This window comes from Lutra lutra, chromosome X (assembly GCF_902655055.1).
Source record: "Lutra lutra chromosome X, mLutLut1.2, whole genome shotgun sequence".
In the NCBI taxonomy this organism is placed as follows: domain Eukaryota; kingdom Metazoa; phylum Chordata; class Mammalia; order Carnivora; family Mustelidae; genus Lutra; species Lutra lutra.
The window spans coordinates 52,280,322-52,299,060 of record NC_062296.1 but is presented as its reverse complement, the minus strand read 5'-3'; the positions used below and the strand labels follow the sequence as shown (position 1 = coordinate 52,299,060).

Genomic DNA, 18,739 nt, shown 5'->3' with positions numbered 1-18,739 from the left:
CCTCAGAACAATAGTTAGAAAAAACAAGCATAGTCTAAGAGCAAACTAAGCCCAGCCTAACTCCTAGTAATGTAAACATAAAGCCTCATACTACAGGCCTATTTATTTCAGTTCCTTTTACCTGGAACATTATGCCTGACTTTCAACAAAATAGTACAAGGCATTCAAAAGGACAACAACAACAAGACCAAAAACCAGTTGAAAATGAAGAACAAACATCAAGGGGCACCTGGGTGGCTCAGTGAGTTGGGCCTCTGCCTTCGGCTCAGGTCTTGATCTCAGGGTCCTGGGATCAAGCCCCACATCGGGCTATCTGCTCAGCAGGCAGCCTGCTTCCCCTCTCTCTCTCTGCCTAGCTTTCTGCGTACTTGTGATCTTTCTCTCTCTCTCTGTCAAATAAAGGAGTAAAATCTTTAGAAAAAAAGAACAAACATCAAAACCAAACTTAGATAAGGTAAAGATAGTGGATAGTGGAACTATTACACCAGAAATTAAAGCAAAGGCTTTAATTGAAAAAGAGGAAAACACACAAGAACATGTGAATAATATATGTGGATATATGCAAAATTGAAGTATTAATCAAAAGGAAATGCTAGAAATCAAAAACAATAGCAGAAATAAAGAATGCCTTGAATGGGCTTATCGACAGACTAAAAAAGACTACAGAAAAAAATCAGTGAACCTGAGGTATGTTTAATAGAAACTTCAAAAACTGAAATGCAAAGAGAAAAAAGACAGAGTGAAATATTTATGAAGTGTTGGACAATTATAAAAGGTATAAGATATATAAAGGAGAAAAAAGATGGAACATAAGAAATACTTAAGGTGATGACTGAAAATTTTCCAAAATTAGACAGGTACCAAACAAAAGATTGAGAAAGCTCAGAGAACAACAGCAGTATAAATACAAAAAAAAATTCTACATGTAGTCATATCATATTCAAACAACACAAATTTAAAGACACAGAGAAAATCTTGAAGAAAGAAGAAGAAACGCCTTATCTAAAGAAGGGTAAAAATAGAATTTCTCTCAAGAGACCATGCCAAAAGAAGAGAGTAGAGTGAGATATTTTAGATACTGAAAGAAAAATCACAAATTTAGAATTTTGTATCCAGTGACATTATATTTCAAAAGTGAAGAAGAATTAAGGATTTTCTCAAACAAACAAAATTTGGAGGAATGTGTTGCTAGTAAAATTGTAACCCAAGAAATATAATAAGAACTTCTTCAAGAAGAGTGAAAACAATGTGAGAAATGCATACCAACATAAAGAAAAGAAGAGCGGGGAGGAGTAAAGATGGCAGAGAAGTAGCAGGCTGAGACAACATCAGGTAGCAGGAGATCAGCTAGATAACTTATCAGACCATTCCGAACACCCAAAAATCCAACAGTAGATCAAAGAGAAGAAGAGCAGTAATTCTAGAAACAGAAAATCTACAACTTTCTGAAAGGTAGGACTGGTGGAGAAGTGAATCCAAAGTGACAGGAAGATAGACTGTGGGGGGAATGGCCGACTCCCAGCAAGCAGCAGAGCAATGGAGCACAAAATCAGAACTTTTAAAAGTCTGCTCCACTGAGGGACATCACTCCAGAGACTAAACTGGGGTGAAGCCCACATGGGGACAGCATGGTTTCAGGTCCCACGGTGTCACAGAAGGATAGGGAGTGTCTGAGTGTCACAGAGGTCACAGGTATTAGAGCAGGGAAGCTGGCTACAGAGATGGAGCTGAGGAGTGAACTCTCAACTCAGGGATACCTTAAATTGTGATCTGTGGCAAAGGCCACTGCTCTGTAAGTGGGGACCCCACAAGATCTGGGGAGACACCCCTGGAAGAGCACAGGGATCTGCTGGGTTTGGAGATGCCAGGTGGGGCTGTGTGCCAGAGACAGAGATGCTTGATCACAGGCTGGGTGAGCTCAGAGTGCAGCCAGAGGCCAGGGAGATGGGAGTGATTGAGGACTTTTCTCCAAAGACACAATGACGAGTGGGGCCCCAAGCTCTCAACTCCTCCGGGCTGAAGACTGGGAGGCCGCCATTTTCATTCGTATCCTCTGGAACTCTACAGAAAGTGTTCAGGGAACAAAATTTCCTGAAAGCAAACCCGAGTGGATAACTTAGCCTGGCTCCTGGTAAGGGCGGTGCAATTTCACCTTGGGCAAAGGCATTTAAGAATCACTGCAACAGGCCCCTCCCCAAGAAGATCACCAAGAAATCCAGCCATGACCAAATTCACTTACCAAGGAGAACAGTGGAATTCCAGAGGAGAAAGCAAAGCATGGAATTCAAGGCTTTACACCATGATTCTTTAGCCTTACAAAGTTAATTAATTATTTTTTAATTTTATTTTTGTCTTCTACTAATTTTTTTTAACTTTTACCCTTTTCTCTTTTAACATTTTTAACTAGTTTATCTTAACAATACCTTTCAAAAAAAATCTTTTTTGGAACTTCATTATTATAGTCATATTTTATCCTTCATACTATCTAACTTTATTTTTTGTATAAACATAGGGTTTTTTCGTCTAAAAAATTTTGGGATACAACTTCTTCTAATAGGTCAAAATATAACCTAAATCTAGCACAGGGCCTTGTTCTAGTCTCCAGACCGAGGAAATTCTCTCCACTTTCTTTTTCTTTATTTTACCAAACAACTTATCAATTCCTTTTTTTGAAAAAAATTTTTTAAAAACAGTTTTTCAATTTATACTCATATTCCATCCCTTCATCGTGTTTACCATTATATATGTTTTTCATTCTTTAAAATTTTGGGAGGTAGTTTCTTCAAAAAGACCAAAATACTCCCAAAATTAAGTGGGTGACCCTGTTCTATCCACCAGTCTAATATATATACATATTTTTCTTTTTTAGATTTTTTTCTTTTTAAATTTTTTTTTCTGAACTTCTTTTTACCCCCTTACTTGCCCCGCCCCAGGATTTGGGGTCTCTTCTGATTTGGATAAAGCACATTTTATGGAGGTCTTTGCCACCCTTTTATTATTTTATTCTCTCCTTCATACATTCTTACCTGGATAAAATGACAAGACTGAAAAACTCACCACAAAAAAAAAAAAAAAAAAAAAAGAATGAGAGGCAGTACCAAAGGCCAGGGACCTAATCAATATGGACATTGATAATATGTCAGATCTAGAGTTCAGAATGATGATTCTCAAGGTGCTTGCGTGCCTCAAAAAAGGCATGGAAGATATTAGAGAAATCTGTCTGGAGAAATAAAAGCCCTTTCTGGAGAAATAAAAGAACTAAAATCTAACCAAGTTGAAATAAAAAAAGCTTTTTATGAGGTGCACTCAAAAATGGAGGATCTTATTGCTAGGATAAATGAGGCAGAAGAATCAGTGATATAGAAGACCAAATGACAAAGAATAAAGAAGCTGAACAAAAGAGAGACAAACAACTACTGAACCACAAGGAGAGAACTTGAGAAATAAGTGATACCATAAGACGAAACAATATTAGAATAACTGGGATTCCAGGAGAAGAAGAAAGAGAGAGGGGGGCAGGAGGTATATTGGAGTGAATTATTGTAGAGAATTTCCCTAAAATGGCAAAGGGAACAAGCATCAAAATCCAGGAGGCTCAGAGAGTCCCCCTCAAAATCAATAAGAATAGGTCCACAACCCATCATCTAATAGTAAAATTTACAAGATTTAGTGACAAAGAGAAAATCCGGAAAGCAGCCCAGGATATGAAGTCTTTAACATACAGTGGTAAAAATATTAGATTGGCAGCAGACTTATCCACAGAGACCTGGGAGGCCAGAAAGAACTGGCATGATATATTCAGAGCATTAAATGAGAAAAACATGCAGCCAAGAATACTATATCTAGCTAGGTTATCATTGAAAATGGAAGGAGTGATAAAAAGCTTTCTAGGACAAACAAAAACTGAAAGAGCTTGTAAACACCAAACCAGCTCTGCAAGAAATACTGAAAGGGGTCCTCTAAGCAAAGAGAGAGCCTAAAAGTAGTAGACTAGAAAGGAACAGAAAATATACAATAATAGTCACCTTACAGGCAATACAATAGCACTAAATGCATATCTCTCAATAGTTACCCTGAATGTAAATGGGCCAAATGCCCCAATCAAAAGACATAGGGTATCAGAATGGATAAAAAAACCAAACCCATCAATATGCTGTCTACAAGAAACTCATTTTAAACCCAAGGATACCTCCAGATTTAAAGTGAGAGGTGGAAAACAATTCACCATGCTAATGGACATCAAAAGAAAGCTGGGGTGCCGATCCTTATATCAGATCAATTAGATTTTAAGCCAAAGACTGTAATAAGAGATGAGGAAGGACACTATATCATACTCAAAGGGTCTGTCCAACAACAGGATCTAACAATTTTAAATAACTATGTTCATAACATGGGAGTAGGCAACTATATAAACCACATAATAACAAAATCAAAGAAACACATTGACAATAATACAGTAATAGTAGGGGACTTTAAAAAACCCTCACTGAAATGGACAGATCATCCAAGCAAAAGAGCAACGAGGAAATACAAGCCTTAAATGACACACCAGACCAGATGGACATCACAGATATATACAGAACATTCCATCCCAAAGCAACAGAATATTCATTCTTCTCTAGTGTACATGGAACATTCTCCAGAATAGATCACATCCTGGGTCACAAATCAGGTCTCAACCAGTACCAAAAGATTGGGATTATTCCCTGCATATTTTCAGACCACAATGATCAGAAGTTAGAACTCAATCACAAGAGGAAATTTGGAAAGAACCCAAATACATGGAGACTAAACAGCATCCTTCTAAGAAATGAATGAGTCAACCAGAAAATTAAAGACAAATTGAAAAATGTCATGGAAACAAATGATAATGAAAACACAATGGTTCAAATTCTGTGGGACACAGCAAAGGCAGTCCTGAGAGGAAAATACAGAGTGATAAAAACCTTTCTCAACAAACAAGAAAGGTCTCATATACACAACCTAACCCAACAACACCTAAAGGAGCTGGAGAAAGAACAACAAATAAAGCCTAAACCTAGCAGAAGACAAAAAATAAAGATCAGAGCAGAAATCAATGGAATAGAAACAACAACAACAACAACAACAACAACAAAAACAAAAACAATAGAACAAATCAACGAAACTAGGAGCTGGTTCTTTGAAAGAATTAATAAGATCGATAACCCCCTGGCCAGACTTATCAAAAAGAAAAGAGAAAGGACCCAAATAAATAAAGTCATGAATGAAAGAGGAGAGATCACAACGAACACCAAAGAAATACAGACAATTATAAGAACATACGATGAGCAACTCTACGCCAACAAATTTGAAAATCTGGAAGAAATGGATGCATTTCTAGAGACATATAAACTACCACAACTGAACCAGGAAGAAATAGAAAACCTGAACAGACCCATAACCAGTAAGGAGATTAAAGCACTCATCAAAAATCTCCCAACAAACAAGAGTCCAGGGCCAGATGGCTTCCCAGGGGTATTCTACTAAACATTTAAAGAAGAATTAATTCCAATTCTCCTGAAACTGTTCCAAAAAATAGAAATGGAAGGAAAACGTCCAAACTCATTTTATGAGGCCAACATTTACCTTCATCCCAAAACCAGACAAAGATCCCATCAAAAAAAAAATTACAGACCAATATCCTTGATGAACACAGATGCGAAAATTCTCACTAAAATATTAGCCAATAGGCTCCAACAGTATATTAAAAGGATTATTCACCACGACAAAGTGGGATTTATCCCAGAACTAGAAGGTTGGTTCAACATCAGAAAATCAATATGATACAATGCATTTATAAAGAAAGAACAAGAACTGTATGATGCTCTCAATAGATGCTGAAAGAAGTATTTGACAAATACAACATCCTTTCCTGATTAAAACTCTGCAAAGTGTAGGGATAGAGGCTACATAGCTGAATATTACCAAAGCCATCTATGAAAAACCCACCCCAAATATCATTCTCAATGGAGAAAAACTGAGAGCTTTTCCACTAAGGTCAGGAACATGGCAGGGATGTCCATTATCACCACTGCTAGAAGTACTAGCCTCAGCAATCAGACAATAAAAACAAAAAGAAATTAAAGGCATCCAAATCAGCAAAGAAGAAGTCAAATTCTCAATCTTTACAAATGATACTTTATGTGGAAAACTCCCAACATGTGCAAATGATACTTTATGTGGAAAACCCAAAAGACTCCACTCCAAAACCGCCTGAACTCATACAGGAATTCAGTAAAGTGTCAGGATATAAAATCAATGCTCAGAAATCAGTTGCATTTATATACACCAATAGCAAGACAGAAGAAAGAGAAATTAAGGAGTCAATCCCATTTACAATTGCACCCAAAACCATAAGATGCCTAGGAATAAACCTAACCAAAGAGGCAAAGAATCTGTACTCAGAAAACTATAAAGTACTCACTAAAGAAACTGAGAAAGACATAAAGAAATGGAAAAATCTTCCATGCTCATGGATTGGAAGAACAAATATTGTGAAAATATCTATGCTACCTAAAGCTATCTACACATTTAACTCAATCCCTATCAAAATACCATCAATTTTTTTCAAAGAAATGGAACAAATAATCCTAAAATTTGTATGGAACCAGAAAAGATCTCGAATAGCCAGAGGAATATTGAAAAAGAAAGCCATGTTTGTGGCATCAAAATTCCAGACTTCAAGATCTATAACAAAGCTGTCATCATCAAGACAGTATGATACTGGCACAAAAACAGACACATAGATAAATGGAACAGAATAGAGAGCCCAGAAATAGACCCTCAACTCTATGGTCAACTAATCGTCAACTGCAGGAAAGAATGTCCAATGGAAAAGAGCCAGTCTCTTCAACAAATGATGTGGGAAAATTGGACAGCCACATGCAGAAAAATGAAACTGGACCATTTCTTTACACCACACATGAAAATAGACTCAAACTGGATGAAGGACATCAATGTGAGAAAGGAATCCATCAAAATCCTTGAGAAGAACACAGGCAGCAACCTCTTCGACCTCAGCCACAGCAACTTCTTCCTAGGAACATTGCCAATGGCAAGGGAAGAAGGGCAAAGATGAACTATTGGGACTTCATCAAGATCAAAAGCTTTTGCACACAGCAAAGGTAACAGTCAACAAAATCAAAAGACAACTGACAGAATGGGAGAAGATATTTGCAAAAGACACATCAGATAAAGGGCTAGTATCCAAAATCTATAAAGAACTTATCAAACTCAACATCCAAAGAACAAATAATCCAGTAAAAAAATGGGCAGAGGACATGAACAGACATTTCTGCAAAGAAGACATCCAGATGGACAACAGACACATGAAAAAGTGCTCCATATCACTCGGCATCAGGGAAATACAAATCAAAACCACAGTGAGATACCACCTCACACCAGTTAGAATGGCTAAAATTAACAAGTCAGGAAACGACAGATGCTGATGAGGATGCAGAGAAAGGGGAACCCTCCTACACTGTTGGGAATGCAAGCTGGTGCAGCCACTCTGGAAAACAGCATGGAGGTTGCTCAAAAAGTTGAAAATAGAGCTACCCTATAACCCAGCAATTGCACTACTGGGTATTTACCCTAAAGATACAAATGTAGTGATCCAAAGGGGCACGTGCACCTGAATGTTTATAGCAGCAATGTCTACAATAGCCAAACTATGGAAAGAACCTAGATGTCCATCAACAGACGGATAGAGATGATGTGGTATATATATATACACATACATACACACACACACACACACACACACACACACACAATGGAATGCAGTCATCAAAAGAAATGAAATCTTGCTATTTGTGATGACATGGATGGAACTAGAGGGTATTATGCTTAGTGAAATAAGTCAATCAGAGACAATTATCATATGTTCTCCCTGATATGAGGAATTTGAGAGGCAACATGGGAGACCTGGGGGGTAGGAAAAGAATAAATGAAACAAGATGTGATTGGGAGGGAAACAAACCATAAGAGACTCTTAATCTCACAAAACAAACTGAGGATTGCCGGGGGTAGGGCGGTAGGGAGAGGGTGGTTGGTTTATGGACATTGGGGACAGTATGTGCTATGGTGAGTGCTGTGAAGTGTGTAAACCTGGCGATTCACATACCTGTACCCCTTGGGATAAAAATATATTATATGTTTATAAAAAATAAAATTAAAAAAAAATTAAAAAATTAAAAAAAAAATAAGAAAAACTATGTCCACTTTGTGAAACATTCAGTTAAGAGAATGAAAGACAAGCCATAGACTGGAAGAATATCTTTGCAAAACACTCATCTCATAAAGGGCTGATATATAAAATAGGCAAACAAGCAACAATATCAACAATAGCTGAATTATGAAAAAGCCCAAATGCCCATCAATTGATGAATGTATGAAGAAATGTGGGGTGTGTGTGTGTATATATATATATATCACATTTATATGTGTGTGTGTGTGTGTGTGTGTGTATATATATATATATATATATATATATATATATATATATATGTATTCTTAGCCATCAAAAAGAAGGAACTTGCCATTGGCAAGGACGTGGATGGAGCTGGAGTGTATTATGCTAAGCAAAATAAATCAGTCAAAGAAAGACAAATACTTCACAATTCCACTCATATGTAGAATCTAAGAAACAAAACAGATGAATATAGGGGGAAATAAGAGAGGGGGCAAACCAAAAACAGACTCTTAACTACAGAGAACAAACTATGGTTGCTGGAGGGGAGGTGGGCAGGGGATGGGCTAAATGAGTAATGGGTATTAAGGAGGGCACTTATGATGAGTGCTGGGTGTTATATGTAAGTGAAGAATCACTAAATTCTACTCCTGAAACCAGCATTATAATATATGTTAACTAACTAGAATTTAAATAAAAACTTTAAACAAAAACCCAAGTTAAAATTTTATTTTTACTCCTAGAAAGTTGAAATAAATATCTCTTATCTGGGGTGGGGAGGGGGGGCAGTGACAGGTGGACAGTAGTAGGATATTGTTTTAAAAAAAAGAATTTAAAAATTTACTAAAATTAAGAAATAAAAATAAATGGCTTTTAAAAAAAGCCACCTGGGTGGCTCAGTCAGTTAATCAACTGCCTTCAGCTAATGTCATGATCTTGGGGTCCTGGGATCAAGTCCCATATTGGGCTTCCCACTCAGTGGGGAGTCTGTTTCTCTCTTTTCCTCTGCCTCTCTGCTCCCTCCACCCTCACACATGAAAATAAAAAATAGAAATAAAAATAAAATAGACATCCAGCTCTTAAAATGCAATAGTAAGAAAGCAGTCCAATTAAAAAGGGTAAAATATTTGAATAGACACTTCACCAAGAGATCTGTACATGGCAAAAAAAGCATATGAAAAATGTTCAGCATCATGTCATTAGGGAAATGATTTTTTTTTTTTGGTGGGCAGCAAAGCAAAGTGTATTGAGCAATAGGGTCAAGCAATAGTACAAAGCTCCTGAAGAGGGAAGGGACCCAAGAAAATTGCCCAGGAAATGAAAATTATAATAGCAAAGAGGTAACAGTGCAGACCTATTAGAATGACTAAAATCCAAAACACAAACACCAAATGCTGGCAAAGAGAACAAGAGCAACAAGAGCTCTCACTCATTGATGATAGAAATAAAAAATGGCAGTCACTTCAAAGAAATTTTGACAGCTTCTAACAAAACTAAATTTACTCTTACCATGCAATTTAGCAATTGTGGTTTTGGATAATTGCCCAAATTATTTGAAAAATCACGTACATAAAAACCTCTTCACAAATGTTGATAGTAGCATCATTAATAACTGACAAATCTGAGGGACACCTGGGTGGCTCAGTCACTTAAGCATCTGCCTTCAGCTCAGGTCCTGATCCCAGGGTCCAGGAATCAAGCCCTGATTCAGGCTTCCTGCTCAGTGGGGCTCCTGCTTCTCCCTCTCCCTTTGCCCCACTCCCATTTGTACTCCCTCTCATGTGTGTTCTCTCTCTTTCAAATAACAATCTTAAAAAAAAATTGACAAAGTTGAGAGGAAGCCAAGATATCCTTCAATAGGTGAAAAGATTGAAAAAAAAGCCATGGTAGGGGCACCTGGGTGGCTCAGTGGGTTAAAGCCTCTGCCTTCAGCTCAGGTCATGTTCCCAGGGTCCTGGAATCAAGCCCCGAATCAGGCTCTCTGCTCAGCAGGGAGGCTGCTTCCTCCTCTCTCTCTCTCTCTCTCTCTCTCTATCTCTGCCTGCCTCTCTGACTACTTGTGATCTCTATCTGTCAAATAAATAAATAAAATCTTTTTTAAAAAAGCCATGGTAAATCCACACAATGTAATATTATTCAGCACTAAAAATAAGTGAGCTATTAAGTCATGAAAAGACACAGAAGAAACTTAAATGCATACTGCCAGATGAAAGAAGCCAATCTGAAAATGCTACATGCTGTATAATTTCAACAATAAAATATTCTTGAAAAGGCAAAAGTATGGAGACCATAAAAAGATCAATAGTTTCTAGGGGTTTGCAGGTTGGGGAAGGATGATGAAGGAATGAATAGGTGGTGCTCTCAGATATTTCTGGCAGTGACACTATTCTACATGATAGTATAATGGTGAATTCATGTCATTATACATTTGTCAAAACCCACAGAATATACAATACATTGGCTCACCAATTGTATCAATGTATCTCACTAATAAAAATGTTAATAGTAGAGAAAAGTGCATGCTGGGAATTAGGGCTATATAGGAACTCTGTACTTATGTTCAATTTTTCTGTAAACCTAAAACTGCTCTAAAAATAAAGTTTCTTATTTTGAAAAAAGTGACACAGGGTGCCCCAGATTATTTTTAGTTGAAGAAGTGCAAAGGCTACATTCTTGCTCTTTAGGAAAGTCACCAGGAACATCTACATAAAACACGAAACTTCTAGGACATTCCAGAAAGCTTTCATTGTAAAATCCTCAAAAAGAATAAATTTGGACTGTGTCCAGGGTTACAAATCCCCACGTTTGGTAACTCTCTAGAGGGACTCAAAGGACTCAACTAATAGTCATACTCATGGCTAATATTTACTTTAGTGAAAGAATATAAAGCAAAATCACCAAAGGGAAAAATATATGGGATCAAGTCTAGAGGAAGCTAGGTGAAAGCTTCCAAGAGTTCCCTTAAAACAGTCACACAGGACACAATTAATGTCTCCAGCAGCAAGTTATAACAACACGTGTGAAATTTTGTCTACCGTGGAAGCTCTTTAGACTTAGTGCCCTAAGTATTTGTTGGGGGTTGTACAGAGGCACCCACTGCTAAGCATATACCAAAATTCCAGACTCCCAGAAGAAAATAAGATGTTCAACATAAACCACATTGTTTGTATAGGCAGTCTAGGCACAGTGAGTCACTCTAACCATTTAGGGAAAATTTTATATCCTGTGTAAGAAACTGTTCACTAGCCAAGTTCCCAGATACAAGCCAAGAGCTAATCTTGTAGTCAGATTTTTCTAATCATAGTAGACTCAGGCCTATTATGTTAACTCCTTTCTGCTTAGGAACCCTAATCAAGAATAGATGCAAAAGGAAGAAAACAAAAGACCGCAGAAGGAAAATGACAGAAGACCTCAGACTATTCCACTTTATAGAAGAAAAGTAGTCCTTCACCTTTTCAATACTAACTCTATTCACCACTGAGGCTCCTGACATGATATAATTAATGGAGAGTCACCAAAGTACATATCAGGAGATAAGATTCAGCTTTGTTACAATCTCTGTAACCTTGGATAAGATGATTTCTAAGAACTTTCATAGCCATGTCAAAGACTTTACTCAATTGAGTGTCTCCTTTTATACTTGAATCTAAAATATCTCCAACTTTTACTGGACCTATTATTCAACTATCAAAGTTTTATTTTTTAAGGTTTTATTTATTTTAGAAAGAGAGAGAGAAAGAGAACTCACATGGGTGGAGAGAGGAGCAGAGAGAGAGGAAGAGAGAAATTCTTAAACAGGCTCCTTGCCCAGTGCAGAGCTCAATCCCATGACCCTAAGACCATGACGTGAGCTGAAATCAAAGTCCAGTGTTTGACTGAGCCACCCAGGCATGCTACCACTGAAAACAGTTTTAATCAGTTAATTCCTTCCCTTCCTTCTCCAGTGCCACTCGTGTGACTTAGGCTCTCTCCTCTAGATCATAGCAATAGTTTCCTAAACTGGTTTTCTTGCTTCCACTCTCTCTCAGGTCTAATTCATCTTACAACCTCAGACAGTTTAAGATTCTTAAAACAGAATTCTACTCATATTGCTTGTACTACCAAAAGCTCTCAATGATCCTCCCAGGGCCAAAAGAATTCAATACAAACTCCTGAGCCTATTACTCTATAATATGACCTCAATTGCCTGATCCTATCTTGTCTCTCACTACTCTCCAATAGCAATGAAAATTCTGGTCAAACCATATTCCAAACATACTCCATGTTTTCTATTCTTGGGACCATTCCCTCCATGTGAGAGGTCCATTTCTCCATTTCTGTCAAAGACTTTACCTTTTGTTGAATGGGCACCACTATGGTACCAAGACAAATCTCCACATCCAAATGTAAGCATTTTTTATCTTTTAACACCTTCCCACCTCTACAACGACACCGCATACACATTTTTGTTACAGTCCGTAAAAACTCTACTTTTTTAAGTATCATGTGTATTTTTTTAAGATTATTTATTTATTTACTTGACAGACAGAGATCACATGTAGGCAGAGAGGCAGGCAGAGAGAGAGGGGGAAGCAGGCTCCCTGATGAGCCCGATGTGGGGCTTGATCCCAGGACCCTGGGATCATGACCTGAGCCAAAGGCAGAGGCTTTAACCCACTGAGCCACCCAGGTGCCCCTATCATGTGTATTCTTATTTTAGCATTCCAATTAGAAGCTGCAGAAGGACAGGAAGTATGTCTCATTATCTTTGTAGTACAGTTGCACCCAGCATAGTACCTGGCATGTGGAATACACACTTGGAATAGTGGCTTAATTGAACTGAAGTCACTGAAAGCCCATTTAAAAAAAAAAAAAAAAAAAGCTAATGTTGGAATATCTCGGGAAAAATGTAGAAGATTTGCTCCTGATCTATCAAATACAGCACTAGTTTAACTTTATCCTCATGTAGATACTGGAATCAGAAACATAGAACTGAAAGGAACTCTGGAGATCACTGAGTACCACTTCTCCTTTGACAGCGAACATGAGGCCAAGAAAAAAATGTTCCGCAGTCACACCATGAAAGACAAGAAATAACAAGTGTCAGGGAAGATGTAAAGAAAAAGGAACCCTTAAGTACTGCTGGTAGGAATGTAAACTGGGGCAGCCACTGTGGAAAACAGTATGGAGGCGCCTCAAAAAATTAAAATTAGCATTACCATATGATCCAGAAATTTTACTACTGGATATTTATACAAAGAAAATAAAAACACTAATTCAAAAAGGTATATGCACCCCTATCTTTATTGCAGCATTTACAGTAACTAAGATATGGAAAAAAACTAAATATTCATTGATAGATGAATGGATAGGGAAGATGTAGATGTTAGAAAATTATGTGGGCATGAAAAATGATGAGATCTTGCTGTTTGTGACAATATGGATGGCTCTAGAAGGTATTATGTTAAGTGAAATAAGTCAAACTGGAAAGATTCATAACCATATAATTTTACTGATATGTGGAATTTAAGAAGCAATACAAACGAATAAACGAACAAAAAGCAGAATGAGACCTATAAATAGAAAAAAACTGATGGTTGCCAAAGGAAAGGGGGTGGACAAAATGTGTGAGGGGGAGTGAGAGATACAGACTTCTAGTTATGGAGTGACTAAGTCACAGGAATAAAAGGCATAGCATAAGAAATATAGTCAATAGTATTGTAATAGTGTTGTATGGTAAAATTTTATTTTCTCATACTTGCATTTTATTGGTAACATAAACACTATGTATTAAATTATTTATTCTAAGGTCCAAAAAACAAACAAACAATAACAAAAATGTCACATGGTAAATTACTGGAGGAGCTGCTTTGAGAACTCAAGGCTCCTGAGTCCCAGGCAAAAGTTTTAACTGTAAGCACTAATATTATAATGGAACCTTGCTGAGGCAGGGCAGGAGGAAAACTTTTTAATAGGAAGATCCCAATGTTACCAAGGCACAGCCAGCAAAGGAAGGTGGGAACAAGCTTTTTGAACATACCTCTTGTAACTGAGATTCTTTCTTTTTGGAAGATAGATGTAAGTGCCGATCCAGCAAGGAATAAAACCGCTCACCATCCTTTTCAAATTTTTTTTTCCGCTCCTAGATGTGGGAGAGAAAGCACACATTAAGATATCTATGTATTTGGGGGGCACCCTGCGTGGCTCAGTGGGTTAAGCCTCTGCCTTTGAGTCAGGTTATGATCTCAGGTCCTGGGATCGAGCACTGCATCGGGCTCACTGCTCAGCAGAGAGTCTGTTTCCCTTCTCTTTCTGCCTACTTGTGATCTCTCTCTCTGTCAAATAAATAAAATCTTAAAAAAAAAGATATCTATAGTTTTTAATTCACTCCACTCAGAACTGAGAATAAAGAATGCAGTGTCAGGTTTCATGTGTCAGCTTTCCAATCTCTCTAGCCTCTGGAAAGAATAAAGAAAGAGAGAATTTGCTTTTGCATTGGTCTCAGCAGTTTCACTTTCCTCAAATATAACCCTGAACCATTCCACCTACACAATTGGAAATTCCTATTAGTAGAGCTGAAGGCTCTGGGAGCTGCTGCACAGAAAATGACACTTAACATGGGCCTATACACTTGTTACTTTTTCTTCTTCCCAATATTTTTCTTGTTTTTTTTTCACATGCATTAACTACTCATTCATTTTTTTCGAAGGAGAAAGAAGGAACATAGTGATAAACTAAATATACGCCTTTAAAAGTAAGATACAATGCATTTAGACAGACTAATACTAAGTAAAACATTTCCAAGGCAATAGGAACCTTGGACTGCCCCTATAAATGATGAGTTCTTTGACACTGTTTAAGTTTTTGCTACTGCCTATTAAAAGATGCTATTAAAAATGAGGAAACAATCCTGGAAAATGTAGCTAGAGACCAAGAGTCAAAAAGCCTTACGGAAGATGGAGAACTCAGTCATCACTCTCCTTAAGTATGAAATTTAATTAAGTTCTCTGCTTCAGCACAACCGAAAGTCACACAGCTCCAAAGGAGCATTAAAAATGCTCATCTGGGGGCGCCTGGGTGGCTCAGTGGGTTAAGCCTCTGCCTTCGGCTCAGGTCATGGTCTTAGGGTCCTGGGATCGAGCCCCGCATCGGGCTCTCTGCTGGGCGGAGAGCCTGCTTCCCTTCCTCTCTCTCTCTGCCTGCCTCTCTGCCTACTTGTGATCTCTGTCTGTCAAATAACTAAATAAAATGTTTTAAAAAAATGCTCATCTGTTACACAGTAATGCTGACACTCTGCAATCCTCTTAACACCATGCTGGGAAATTCATGTAAAAAGACTGTTGTGTCATAGTAAATCCAAATTCACCGAGCACCTACAGTGTGCCAATTACTGCAAGAGACACACAGACAAAAAGAAGAAAGAAAAACAAAAAAACAAAAGGGTTGCTGGGGGGAGGGGGGTTGGGGGTGGGGTTATGGACATTGGGGAGGGTATGTGCTATGGTGAGTGCTGTGAAGTGTGTAAACCTGGCGATTCACAGACCTGTACCCCTGGGGATAAAAATATAGTATACGTTTATAAAAAATAAAATTAAAAAAAAAAAGAAAAAAAAAAAACCTCCCCCATGATTTATTTCTAGAGGCAATCTGATCCCAGGCAGAAAGCCAGGACAGAAATCAGTGACCTCTGATCTGGAAAGAAAGTGCTTTTTACCAAAGATAAAGAAGTAGAGAGGAAGCTATCATTAACTGAGGTCCACATCAGGTCAGGCAGTGAAGTAGGTACTTATAATCCATTATTTCACTTAGTCTTCAAAACCCTGAGAAATAGATGTTGTAAAAGAACTTAAGGTTCTAAAAAAGTGAACTAACTCGCCCAAGGTCACATAATATATAGATCTATTTGATTTCTTCCACATAGTCAAATAGAGCCCAGATGACTATACGAGGAATTACACTCAGGAGGCCTGTAAATAACCAAGAAACTTTGTGAATAAAACTGAAGCAGGTCTATAGCCCTAGCCAAAACTCATACCAAAACACATGAGATAGAAATTTTCACACAAAACATTGGTAAGATAAACTGTTCCTATAGCTGGTGAATTTTTCAAAGTAGCAATTCCTTGAAGAAAGCATTAGGGCCAGAAAATGTCTGCAACTTTTCTAAGAACAGATAAAGTTCTATTGGTCACTTCCTCCTCCAATTCCTTTTTTAAAATAAAAACTATGAAATGTAATTCACATATCATAAAATTCATCCTTTTAAAGTGAATAATTCAGGAGTTTTTAGTGTATTTACAAGTTGTGCAACCATCACTGCTGTCTAATTCCAGAATATTTCCAACACCTAAGATAAACCCTATACCTATTAGCAGTCATTTCCTCCCTTCTCCCAATACTCACCTCAAGAAGCCACACTTTAATTTTTGTCTCTATGGATTTGTGTATTATAGAGATTTCATATAATTCTAGCCATACAATATGTGACCATGTGTGCATCTTCTTATACTTTATAAGTATATACTTATACTTTAGCATGTTTTCAAGATTCATCCAAGTATCAGTACTTCATTCTTTTTTATGGCTGAATAATATTTGATTATATGAATATACCATGTATTCTTTATAAATTTATCAGTTGATGAACATTTGGGTTATTTCCATTTCCTCAGCAATTATGAATAATGCTGCTGTGAACATTCATGTACAAGATTTTTTGTGGTCATGTTTTCAATTCTTTTGGGCATATATACATAAGTAGTGGAACTGCTGAGTGATATGGCAACTCTGTGTTTGGCTATCTAAGAAATGCCCAAACGGTTTACCAAAGCAGGTGTATCATTTTACATTGTTAACAGCAATGAATGAGAGTTCCAATTTCTGCACATCCTCACCAACTCTTATGTGTCTTTTTGGTTACAAATAACCTAGTGGGTGTTAACTTGCATTTACTGTAGTTTGACTTCCAAATGTCTAATGATGTCTTTTCATGTGTTTATTGACCCTTTGTGTATACCTGTATACATACACACATATGTATATTCTTCAAAGAAATATTTAATTATTTTCCCCATTTATAAATTTGGTTTGTATCTTTATATTTTCAAGTTACAAGAATTTATTACATAACTCTGAATACCACCTGTAGTGTATTTTCTCCCATTCTTTGGGTTGTTTTGGTACTTTATTGGTAGTGTCCTTTGAAGCATGAACATTTTTAATTTTGTGAAGTCCAATCAGCCTATTTTCTTCAATTTCTTGTGTTTTTGGTGTTATATCTCAGAAAACGCTGCCTGATTAAAGGTCATGAAGATTTATAGCTATATTTTCTTCCAAGAACTTTATATTTTTTGGTTTTAATTTTTTAACGCAGTGTGATATAGGGCTCCAACTTCATACTTTTGCATATGGAGAGTGAGTAGTCTCAGAACCATTTGTTCTAAAGACTATTCATTCCCTATTGATTTGTTTTGGCATTCTCAGAAAATATCAATTAGCCTTAAATGTATAGGTTTATTTCTGGACTCTCAGTTCTATTTTATTAATCCATATATCTATCTTCATGTCAGCACCACACTGCCTTGATTACTGTAGCTTTGTAACAAGTTCTGAAATTAAAGACTGTGACTCTTTTTTTCAATATTTCTTTTTCTATCTAGTCTTCTGTTTGGATTTTAGGGTTACCTTATCAAGCTATGAAAAATGGCCAGCTGGAATTTTGGTAAAGATGACATTGAATCTGCAGATCAATTCTGTAACTATCCTATCTTAGCAATATGAAGTCTGACTCATGAACACAAGATGTGTTTCTATTTATCTTTCTATTTATTTAAGTCTTAGTTAATTTATACCATTATTGTTTTGTACTTTTCAATGTATATGACTTGCACTTTTTTAAATTTATACGTAAGTACTTTAATATTTTGATGCTACTGCAAGTGGGAATTTTTAAATTTAATTTTCAGATCATTTACTAATAGTGTATAGAAATACAACTTATTTTTGTATATTGATTTTGTATCCCGCAACCTTCATGAACTAATTCCAATGGGGTGTCTGTGTGTGTGTGTGTGTGTGTGTGTGTGTGTAACTTAGGATTCTATATATAAGATGACGTAATCAGCAAATAGAGACAGTTTTACTTCTTCCTGTCCAATCTTGGCTATTTATTCTGGGTAGAACCCCCAGAACAATGGAAAATAGAAGTGCCAAGAGTGGACACCCTTGATTTCTTGATTTAGAGGGAAAGATTATAGTCTTTCACTATTATGTATATGGTATTAGTAATGGGTTTTTATATTTCTCAATTAACAGGTTGAGAAAGTTCCCATCTATTCCTAGTTTGTAAAATACTTTTATCATGATAGGGTGCTGGATTTTGTCAAAAGACTTCTTTGTGCTGAGATGTTCATGTACTTTTGTCCTATAACCCATTAATATGTTATACAATATTGATTGATTTTTGTTGGATGTTAAACCAACCATGCATTCAAGGGACAAATTTCACTTGGTTATGGTATACACTTATTTTTATATGCTGCTGGATTT

At 36.9% G+C, this 18,739-nt stretch overlaps 1 protein-coding gene across 4 annotated transcripts in view; it reads right to left on the bottom strand.

Annotated features, from left to right (window-relative positions):
- OPHN1 (oligophrenin 1) overlaps nucleotides 1-18,739 on the bottom strand; it is a 559,535-nt gene that overhangs the window by 260,902 nt on the left and 279,894 nt on the right. For all 4 annotated transcript variants that reach the window (XM_047715714.1, XM_047715717.1, XM_047715716.1 and 1 more), the window contains exon 6: nucleotides 14,232-14,333. In XM_047715714.1, coding sequence (XP_047571670.1) covers nucleotides 14,232-14,333 — 102 coding nt within the window. The remainder of the gene's footprint in view (nucleotides 1-14,231; nucleotides 14,334-18,739) is intronic.